Source organism: Opisthorchis viverrini, assembly GCF_000715545.1.
Source record: "Opisthorchis viverrini unplaced genomic scaffold opera_v5_744, whole genome shotgun sequence".
Lineage (NCBI taxonomy): Eukaryota > Metazoa > Platyhelminthes > Trematoda > Opisthorchiida > Opisthorchiidae > Opisthorchis > Opisthorchis viverrini.
In genome coordinates, this window is record NW_008752408.1 from 52,121 (window position 1) to 63,513 (window position 11,393).

Here is an 11,393-nt window from a genome sequence, read left to right on the forward strand (position 1 = left end):
TTTTATTGGAAGGACACTGTCTGAACTTGGTCCAATGCTGACGCACGCGGTGTAGCTTTAGTACAAGGCAGCGACGTGCTGCATATTGCGGAGGCGTTGTCTATCCTTGATCAACGCTGACTCGCGCTGTCTGGGTTTGATGCAGTGCTGTGACGCGCTGCATATTGAGGGGGCGTTGTCTTTCTGGTCAACATCTAGCGGAGCTGAGAGTCTCCGTAGGTTCCAGGCCTTCAGTGGTTGCTTTAGGGACGCTGACCTTCTCGATAAATAGGATGCTCGTCACCCGAGAACTACACTCAACTTTGCAAGCTAAGAAGGCTGGATCATGTGACACGAATATCGGGTTTCCTTTTTACGGAGAACAGAGTTTTGTTTTCGCGCCTGATTAGGAGTGGCACAAACCTGGGTTGTGTAAAATATGACTACCGGCAGAAGAGATTTCACGGGAAGTCTGGGCGATTGTGGTTCTGTTTGCATCCTAGGTTGATGACCACGTGGTCATCGATGTGCTTGATCGAAGACGCTGAAAGATAGGGCAACCAGTAGAACGGAGTGGGAATCATGTTAGCATTTCCTTGAAGAATATTGCAGTTTTGGATTTATGTGAAAAAGAATAAAAACAACGGTAAAACTGGAAAGATGTATTTCTATCTAGCTACATGTTTTGTCTTTCTGGCCTCAACAGCCGTTTTGGACTTCTTCACTACAGTTCGTGAAATTGAATGCGAGAAATTTCTACTTCCGTAATTATGTGACTCCTTACTGGGCTCGTATTCCCGTTTAACACCCTGGCCTTCATTCTCAACTCATGGACTGACCTACCCAAGTTCACATTCATCGGATACAAGGTTGAGATGATCGGTAACCCCGAATCGGCCGCCATGATGGGCTTCTTCAAGATTTAGCCGTCCGACCGGGGCATCCATATCACTTGCGAGTAGCTCTAACTTTGGTTCCTCCTGCAACTTTCGGGGAGGAATATGACCAACTGTTGAGAAATCCTGGATTCGCTGTTATTTTCTATACCGTTGCGATTATGTTGTGTCCGATCTCATGCAAAGTATTGACATAAGCTAACCACAGGGCGGTACTGTCCGAATCTGTTCCGCTCAGCTCACCGCCAAAAAATTAACCGCCGCCACCCAAAAAATATTAGAAAAACGAGGATATGAAATTTGTACTTTTAATTTTTATTGTCCACTAAAGATCGGTGTGTGCCGCATTGGCGTTTATTCTACCTCTTGTAGACGTGTGTGACCTCCAGTCGTAGGATCCACAAAGTTTTCGGTATGATTAACCGTTTCATGAGTATAATTCATGTCAATCATCGTTTCAATTCTTTGGTATGATGCCCACATTTCGGAGATGATGATTGAGCTGGGAGCAATGCGGGCTTGGATTGTACACATCAAAGTGACCGTAGCTCGAACTGGCACTGCATACATGAACACCTCTTTAGTCTCCCGGTACGCCCATCCGAGAATCCACTGCTGGAGAAGGACTCGCCCTGTGTGATGTTTACGGCTAGATATTAGCGTTCCATCGATCTCGACGTATTGACCTGGGTCGCCGATAACGATTGGAGTCTGTAAAATCCGCCATGCACAAACTTCGCGAAGAAAGTTCTACCAGTCAACAGTGGTCGTGTGGCTAACAGACAGTTCCTCTGATCAGAATTTGATTTTTGCCAAATTTTCGGACCGGCAACGAATGAATAGAATTACTGTCCTAAACTCTATCCTAGACCGCTCTTAGACCGTTCCCTTTCGAAGACCGATTTCTATCCGACTCTGTCAGACATTACACCTGTACCTGTCAGAAACAGTTGAAAGTGTCATTTGATGGCTATTGTTGCATAAACATTGTTGATGGATCACTCCGTGGCTTTGCAAAAACGTATTTCCGTCTACTTGTCATGAACGACAATTGAGAGCATCAGGAAGTTATCTAAGGTTTTACGTCCGAACGGAGAAATTTCTGCACAAAAGTGGCGGGGCTTAACATCTCGCACATGCACTTTTTGCGTTAGTAGCGGGGCTCATCTGGAAAAGATCCATTGTTTTCTTGCGATATGACCAAGGGTGTCTCGCATCGGTCGATCGTTTGTGGTTGGCACACACTGGGCGAAAGCAAAGAGAAATTATGCCAGGATTAGCGGCCATCAAATGACTTGGAATTTTCTCTGGGAGCATAAGTATTTGTTACATACGCTAGGCTATAGGAGAGTTTCAGAGTACTTACTAAATTGTAGAAACATGGCTTCATTTCTGAAAGATGTTGGATTACCAGGAATTTGTCTGAGGTGAACATTCACGGGCAATAACAAGGCATTCTTCATTCGATGAAATTTCTCAGGAACCGCTAATCAAAACACGTGTTCGATCATTATGAAAGCCAGTATATCTGTTCAGGTAGCGGTTGCCGATCAACGTCTTCGGCTTTGCTAAGCTTCGCCTATACTAATGACCGGGAAACTGTTTTGCATTTAGCGGTGTACATCCAGACACGATAAGCAATTTCGTCAAGAAGCAGATCATGCTGCGTGTAACGGTGAACGTTTGTTGATTCCTTCACACCTACCGACGCTTCATGACTCACATTCCACATTTCAGACAGTGTTTGGACTATCAACTTCAGCTGCATTTTCCTTGACGTTTACGTCGGATCTACTCAAAGACCTGTGGCACTAACTTGAATGTACGTTCGTTTTGAATCATTGCTGTGTTAATCATTGGCTCTTCTATTCAATCAATAACCGTTGTTTATTTGTTGTTATTACAGTCTTCTTTACTTAACAAAGGACTTTGGGTGCGTATACCCAGATAGTATCTCAGCCGTATATCTTGCACCTATCATCTAGGTTCAAAGTGAAACTTAAACTGCGCGTTCGGTTCAGCGGTTCAATCTTTGTCACCATGCCTTCAAACTTTGAAAGTGGTGTTCTGAATCCTCGACCGGGGATGGTGCTACCAATACCAAACCAAAAAACCAACTACTGGGGAATGGACCAATATGGAGCCGGACTGAATCTGCCTGCATGGTCAAGTTTGAAGGCTTGGCAGGGTACACATGCAAACATGCCCGCGACCGTGAAGGGTTTCAATTAGGTAGAGTTATCTGGTATGAGGCGCCCACAAACGAACTTGAACAACAGCCAAGTTGCTCCGAGCGACTGGATTAGGGGATCCCAAGACTTAAAAAACGCTGGATCGTCATCGACCGGCAGTTCATCATTAAGCGATTGCTGCTGAATTTGGTCGATTACTGTACAGCAATGTACGCTGTTCAACACGTTTTTCAAGCTAAACTTGATTGTGCCGAGCAGCCGGGAAAATACGACATCGCCTCTCGAAACTGGAGTAGAAACCACAGTGATGCAATTCGTTGTTGCTTTAGCAGAGGTCCGTAACTTCATCCGTTCTTTGTACAGAATACGTGTTCCGTCCCAGGGTTCGGGCGAACAATTCAAAGTTGACCTGTTCCAGGGTATCGAGCACAAGTTCTCAGCTTAAGCCACCAATGGGCTAGGATGTGGATTCTAGTTAAACGTTGATTCTATTCCCATATTTATATTGTGCACGGCATCAGCTGAAACGGCACAGATATTGAATATAGTAAACCTACAACGAAGACAACCTGCAGTGCTCCGTTTCTAACAACCTAACTCATTCACCGAAGAGTTCACGACCTGCAGTACTTGAATTTTCAACTCAAAGTTAAACTTTAGTGACCGGATTCGCAAAAGGTGACACCACTAAGTTATCAAAATAGAATTCTAAACGAGACGTTCACCCGGCTCGCGTACTATTAACCAAGCGTGCTTGCAGCACGCCACCTCGATGATGGGCCAACTCCTAAACGCTTGCGATGCCCAACGTACGCAAATTAGAACTGGGGAAGCCTACATAGGGCCAAGCGTGAAGTAAATAGACGACAAAGCAATAAACGTAGCGACCATAACTTTTAATTCGGCGTTAAAGGCAAAAGATTAATAATCAATGTCATCGTTTTCATCAATACCAACAGTGTCAGATCCAACTTCCTCATAGTCCTTCTCCAAGGCCGCCATATCTTCACGTGCCTCCGAAAATTCACCTTCTTCCATCCCCTCACCAACATACCAATGAACGAACGCCCGTTTCGCATACATAAGATCGAATTTATGATCCAAACGAGCCCAAGCCTCCGCAATCGCCGTCGTGTTGCTTAACATGCACAACGCTCGTGGCACCTTCGCTAGGTCACCACCGGGAACAACGGTCGGTGGCTGATAGTTCAAACCAACCTTGAAGCCCGTAGGACACCAGTCCACGAATTGCACCGTCTTCTGCGTCTTGATCCTCGTGATCGCCGCGTTCACGTCTTTCGGAACCACATCGCCGCGATACAAAAGACAACAGGCCATGTACTTCCCACGACGCGGATCACATTTCACCATCTGGTTGGCCGGTTCGAAACATGAATTGGTAATCTCGTTGACGTTCAACTGTTCATGAAAAGCTTTCTCGGCAGAGATCACCGGAGCGTATGACGACAGTGGGAAGTGGATACGAGGATACGGAACCAGATTGGTCTGAAATTCGTTCAAATCCACGTTCAGGGCACCTTGGAAACGTAACGAAGCCGTCACTGAGCTCACCACCTGCCCAATCAAGCGGTTCAAGTTTGTGTATGTCGGACGATCGATGGACAGGTTACGACGGCAGATGTCGTAGATAGCTTCGTTGTCAACCATGAAAGCGCAATCCGTGTGCTCTAAAGTCGTGTGTGTTGTCAGGATTGAGTTGTAGGGCTCCACAACAGCCGTCGCAATGTGTGGAGCTGGATAGACGGCGAACTCTAGCTTCGCCTTCTTCCCATAGTCAACGGAAAGTCGCTCCATCAGCAAAGAAGTGAAACCCGATCCGGTCCCACCGCCGAATGAGTGAAATACGAGGAAGCCCTGAAGACCTTGACATTGATCTGACAATTTCCGAATACGATCCATCACCTGGTCGATCACTTCCTTCCCAACAGTGTAATGCCCGCGAGCATAGTTGTTTGCGGCATCTTCCTTGCCGCTAATTATTTGTTCGGGGTGGAACAACTGTCGGTAGGCTCCATTTCGCAAACCATCGACCACTGTTGGCTCTAGATCAACAAACACCGCCCGGGGCACATGATGTCCGGACCCAGTATCATTGAAAAACGTAGTGAACGAGTTGTCCTCAATTGGCCCAGTAGCAATGTCGGATGTACGCCCGTCTGGTTGGATCCCATGTTCTAAACAATAGAGTTCCCAGCAGGCACTGCCCATCTGGGTTCCGGCCTGACCGACATGAAGGCTGATGCATTCGCGCTACAAGATAGACAGAGATTACCAAGGGAAAATTAGGACCCACCATCGTTGGAGAGCGTCAGCACGGTGCGACGAGAGATGGAAAAATGACGCACCCTGGATTGCGAGAGGGATGTCTTTACTGGCCCGCTGGTATTCAATGATTGGTCGACAGTGAAAATTATTCTATTGATTTGGTTGGTTCACACATGCACCAATGGGTTGGTATGACTGTTGATCATGAGTGAAGTGGTACCTGCAAAGCCGTTCATCCAAAACACCGTGGACACCCGCGTGGCGCAAGGCACTAATGCTCCAAGCATCTCTCCAGGCGATGGTCGCATCCGCGTTCCATACCAAATTAGGTCAGACATCATAAACGTGCCGATCCATATTCATATGCCACAAACTGTTCGGGCTAAATGAAAAAAACTAACCAACAGCGAAGCATTTTACGGTTTCGATCAGAGGAAAGTGGGAGGGCGTGGAAAATGCGGCCAAGTCTTGGGGGGCGACGGCATATCCACTTAGTTCAGGAAATGGGTAGCTACGCAAAGGCGACTGTTTACTGGGATCCAGTCCAGTAAGGCGCTTTCAGCCTTGTGACTGAGTGCAAATCACACCGCCAATATCTCGGGCTATTGCGTCAGGATCGCTGGATACCCGGTGGGTAAAATTCGGAACCTCTGAGCTCGTCCTAAGCGCCTTGCGGTGCACGACCGAAGTAGGGTCTTGGATGCGTATTTCGGAGACAAAACGTACATCGATATATGAAGGAATGCAAGGTTTTTTTCAAGGAATACCTGTGGCCCAATTTAACACAGAGTAGAGAAATTACAGTCTGCAACGTTGATCAGATCTTCTGAGGTTAGCAGGTGATGATTTTGGTTTATTTTCCTGAGCGGAGGTTTAGACAAAGAATGGTGGCCAGGGCATTGACAGATGGGTTGATCGCACTGCATTGTTTGATGGATGGGTGGTGAATGGGAGAGAAAGTTCGTGAGCGTAGAGGTGAAGGAGCAAATGATACCCCAGGCCGAAGAGGTGGATTTAGTTGAGGTACCCCAGCTTGAGCCTTTGCCTCAAAAGCCTAACCCACAAGTCAGTAGGAGGATATAGGGTTTTGTTCGAGGACCCCGACCTCTAGTCTCTGACTCGAGGGCGTGAAACGGGAGACAGCGTTTATTAAGGCTTTCTTGATGGACCCTTCCCGGAGCCAATGATTCACTAGTCTGACCCGCTTGTTTCTAGGGGGCCGGCCTGACTCGAGGGCGCAGGGAGTACGGCATTACTGTCTCACATGTGATTCGACTGCGTACAGCAGGTACCTTTCGAACAACACCAGACTCTTTGGTTTTAAAGCACTTCGACCGTATTGAATAATGCGCAGGCGGCCACCGCCAATCTTTGGGCGATCGGAGTGTGCGGATTTTAGGGTCAACATTTTCTAACCAGTCTTCGTGGGAAGCCAGCATTGCGGCTTCCATCAATATGGACATGCTCGTCACCTGGCGGGAACGCCTTACTGCCCTCACACTCATAGCGTAGAGTACAGTAGGACTTTAGCTACATACCACCCGGTAATATGATCACTCGCAGTACGGGGACTGGTTGTTCCTCGTCGGACTGGTCCCCATTGGCCTTCCTGGCATGGCCGAATCTTTAGTAACTGAGTTCCAGCCAGTATAGCCCATATGACTATTGGAGTACAGAAGCCCAAGACAAGGTTTAGTTTCTGATGCCCACTGAGATACGTTCGGGCCGAATACAGCCGCAATTGTACAAACCGTATTGATAGCACCCAATTATATTAATGAAAACAAGAATTCGGCACAGTTACGATAGTAATTTCTGGAAGCCTCCGCTAGTGTTTGTTGCTCGTCTCAGAGTTCGATTTGTTCAATCGGTTCGTTAGCTTGTTAACCAAAGAGGATTCAGAACCAACGAGGTAACGCATGGTAAACTCAAGGATATGAGACAATAAATTTGAGGAGAATAATAATACGTCGGAATAATATATCTCACGTCTCTTGTGCCCAGAACCGGTTGGCCAAGTTTTTATTCATAGATCGATGCACACTGAACGTACGAGTTTGTCCTTATCGGTTTCGCGAGCAAGAATGAAATATGTGTCACGGGAGGTCGAAATTCCCCTTAGTTCCTTCATTGGTGAAACGTTTAGTATTCGAGGTGCAAACAGGTAACAAACTGTATAGGGAAGAAGATCGCAAATCAATACAGTATCAGATGATCAGAGCCACAGGAACCACATGGATGGCTTCAATAACTTATGTCCACTTAATACCGGCCGACGAATCCCGATGAGGGGGACCGCACCGACATACAGTATTATTGCGTTTCGGTTGTGTATCAGTATGCAAAAGTACATATTTTTCAGTCAGCAGTATACTGTTTGCTTGGGCTCTCTCAGCATGCTTCGAATACGGTCAGCCATCTTCAACGTTCAAAACAGACGAGACCCAACTTTTCTAACCGAAAGTCGAGGAATGGGTTATTGATCACGTGGCTGTTGATCTGTTCGCCAGGTTTGGTAACTGACTCACAAACATTTCGTCAGCATTCGAGGAGACATCTTCAGTGTGCTACTGGGTCAGTCGCCCAAGTCAAGTGCCAAGCACGGCGAACAGATCAACAGCCACCTGATCAATTGCCGCTGAGTACACCTGATCTACCAGTATTGCACCAACTAAGCCGACGAATTGTAAATTGGCTCCACTGGTAAATTTAAAGCAATTTATTCAAATATGCTAAATTGAAGGAATCCAACGTCTTCAATCTATGCGCAAGATATTGTAGTACAGGACATCAGGGGAAAATGACGATGTATTCGTAATGCACTACTCATAAGATTGCTGAAAATTCTTCGACAGTCCAAGACCGGTTTCGCCCTACTTGGAACTCATCAGGTAGGCGCAGTCCCCGGGTTCCCGTCAACCTTATGTACAGCATGGAACCAAGTTGCACGAAATTTGCGAAATAAACTTATTTGCAAACAAATTTGGTTTTGCGAGAGACTCGCTTGAAACCCAGCTGGCAAAAAATTTTCAGCAACCTTATGAGTATTGCACTACGATGCACTACATGCATCGCGATATCTTGGATATCTTAAAGACTGAAACGTTAGACAGCCTTGTGCAGCATATTCAATTGCCTGGAAACATCACAAACGAGATTCAGCTGGATTTCATAAGTCTCGCAAAACCAAAGTTGTTTGCAAATGAGGGTTTTTCGATAAATGACGGTAATTCGCCCAACAGTAGCCATTCGCACCCAATTCTGTAGCCAGCATTGGCAATTTTAGGCCGTCAACGTTACCAGATTCAGTGCGAATCTGAGTTATTGAGATGGACCGTTACACGTCGTGTGCACTTGTCGGAATCAAAAACTTGCCTACCGTGAACCATATAGTGCATGGATTTGGTGAATTTAGTTTATATAAGAGAGCATGCGGTCTTTCTAGTAAAAGAACCTGGTCGAAGGAGTTATTTACATCAGCTACAATCCATGTAGCATGCTTTGTCACTCCAATGACAGTTACACTTTACGATCTGACAACACCCTAAATGTGACCGCAAGCTGCCTCAATCAGGACAACTAAAAAATTGTGGAGTCTTGCTTTCAGACAAAAAATGTAAAATATAGGCACCACTGAACGCGTATTCCCGTCCATACTCCGCAATTCAAGGCTGGGTAAACTTTTCCACAAATCAAACAACAGACTGGGAATCAGGTTTTTTCCGGTTTATGAAGACCATGTCAGTCGAGCCACGACCCAGCACCAGTCACCAGTTTCCGCAACTGGAAAGACTGGACGAAATGCCCTAACCTAATATAATTGGTGAAACGCAGCGTGAAGGGTGTGTGTTAGCTAATATAACCTGTTGTGGCGGATGTGTGAAAGTTCATGAGCTAGCTCAACGCAGGTCTGAAAGTCTGTCTATCTTGAAGCGACGCCCATTGGTTTCTCTTTCTTCTCATTCTTGTTTCCGCATTTATCCGTCGTCTTCTTCGTCATCATCTTTATTCCTGACAAGTGGATTGCTGGACTCTATCTACCTAGTCTGGGCTCATTAGTCACGAATATTTGTCTGGGTAGTACCGACTTCACACAGAATAATCGTGTTGGCGATGACGGTGAAATCTGCAAGATTGGTATTTTCGAATTCGTCAATGGTTATCCGGAGAGGTTTATAACCAAGAATATGTCCGACCGCCCTATCCAACCGCCTATCACGGCCGTTGGAAAGAAGGAAATATACTTGAGTCTACCGTATGAAGGCGATCTGTTGGCGGACATAGTCAATCGCCGCTTGTTTCAATCCTTACAACGCACGTTTCCGGCTGGAACTCTGCGGTCTTGGTTCACAACAAACTCTTTGCTCAACTTAAACCTCAAAGAAAAGATGCCAGTCCTCACCCAGAATATGGTTGTATATTCTTTTTCCTGCTGTTGTTCGGCAGAGTATGTTGGGCGCACGACACGGCAACTTTCTAAGAGAATACGTGAGCACCTTTCTTGCCGGAATACCGCTAACCTCAACAGTTCAGTCAGGAGCTCAATCGCATCCCACCTAATTGACACCGGGTAGTCATGCCAAATGAGTCATTTCAAATCATTTACTGCGTGCCAAATCGACTACCAGTATCTACTCAACGACGTAGCTTGACAACGGCCGAGGCAGTCGCTATACCCCTGTGAAACCCGGTACTGTGCTGTCAAAAACGTTTCGTACGAACGCTGAGTCTGCCTCGGTCATGTGACACGAATCAACCGGCCAAGTCACTCAACAGCCCTCTTCACTGTCTAACAGCATCCAACTGGATGCGAAAGTGGGGGTGGGGGGAGGCGCAGACAACCAATCGTTCGTGTCTCCATGTTTTTGCATTTCACTAACCAATATTCGTAGCGTGTTTCATTTTTCGCTCTTATTTTAACCATTAGATGTGTATTGACCTGATGACGAGATCCAGAAAACATTAATGTTCGTCACTGTGTTATTTTTCAAAAAAAGAAGTTGCCACAGAGAAGATCAACCACACCAACGTAGAAATCTGTTGGAAAACTTCAGTCCACTCCAAACCGGAATTGGCTGAAAGATGTTTGCTAACTCCGCACATAGGTGTCATCATCATCATCATTAGAGACAGCAACATAAGTGTTGACACTGATGCTTCACTGTCGTAGAACCATAAGATCCTTCTACCAGGTCATACGTTGTTTGCCGCTTGTCTCGGTAGACGGTGTTTCGACATGCGAGCAGCCCGTCTGTAATGAAAATGTCCAAAATAAAAGTGACTAAAATATCAGTTTGATGAGGATGTACATGGGTGCATCTTATGAGCTATGCATAAAATGATAAAAATGACCTAGATTTTATTGCATTGAGTCATAAAGGATTTGAAGTTAAATTAATACCTAATGGATGCCCGTATTTCAGGCGTAGTCCGACCATACATAAAGGTGGATTTTGTCGTTTCTAGCGGTTGCTGAAACTTGAGCTAAGCANTCTTTCTTGAATCTCATCACTAGCCACAACTGACTGCCGTTTCTCAACAGCACGTCCTCAACACATGGAATTGTGCGTTTGAGTTGATCAGCTCCAACTTTGTAGGCAGTCACCGGTAGAATATGCGTTTTCTCTGATTTTTGCCAACCTTTATTAGACTGTACTGAATCCACTATATACAGATCATCCAACAATTCCTCTTATCTTTTCCAAATCCGTAGTTCACTCGAACATAGTCAAGATAGTGGCTTTCACTTGGCATGAACGTACAAATTTTGGAGGGCCTACAGAGACACAAAGCTGCACCAAGTTCACGTGATGGCGTATTCTCGAAATCCTATCTACTCCCACAGAGATTATCCCTTGTCCGATATCTGTTTATCCTACTTTTCTATCCACTCCCGTTTAATTTTCATGCTCGATTCATCCGACTAGCCCGCTACTTAAATTCACTTGACATGGTGGAATAAGGATCGAACATGACGTTCATCCAACAGCCGGATGCATTTCACAGATGCTTGACCGGAAGATCCGTGTTTCGAACCCGA

General features: G+C 45.9%; 3 protein-coding genes across 3 annotated transcripts in view; 1 reads left to right on the plus strand and 2 right to left on the minus strand.

Moving 5' to 3' along the window:
- T265_12041 (hypothetical protein) overlaps window positions 1-926 on the minus strand; it is a gene marked incomplete at both ends in the record, with an annotated part of 35,309 nt that extends 34,383 nt beyond the window's left edge. Inside the window, one exon of the mRNA XM_009178956.1 lies at window positions 823-926. Coding sequence (XP_009177220.1) covers window positions 823-926 — 104 coding nt within the window. The remainder of the gene's footprint in view (window positions 1-822) is intronic.
- Window positions 1-2,826, plus strand: part of T265_12042 (hypothetical protein) — a gene marked incomplete at both ends in the record, with an annotated part of 39,711 nt that extends 36,885 nt beyond the window's left edge. Inside the window, one exon of the mRNA XM_009178955.1 lies at window positions 2,782-2,826. Coding sequence (XP_009177219.1) covers window positions 2,782-2,826 — 45 coding nt within the window. The remainder of the gene's footprint in view (window positions 1-2,781) is intronic.
- A 1,162-nt stretch (window positions 2,827-3,988) lies between these two features.
- T265_12043 (hypothetical protein) lies at window positions 3,989-5,296 on the minus strand (the record flags this gene model as incomplete). Its single annotated transcript, XM_009178957.1, has 1 exon — window positions 3,989-5,296. One exon carries the CDS (start codon window positions 5,294-5,296, stop codon window positions 3,989-3,991), a length of 1,308 nt encoding a protein of 435 aa, XP_009177221.1.
- Between the last annotated feature and the right edge of the window lie 6,097 nt (window positions 5,297-11,393).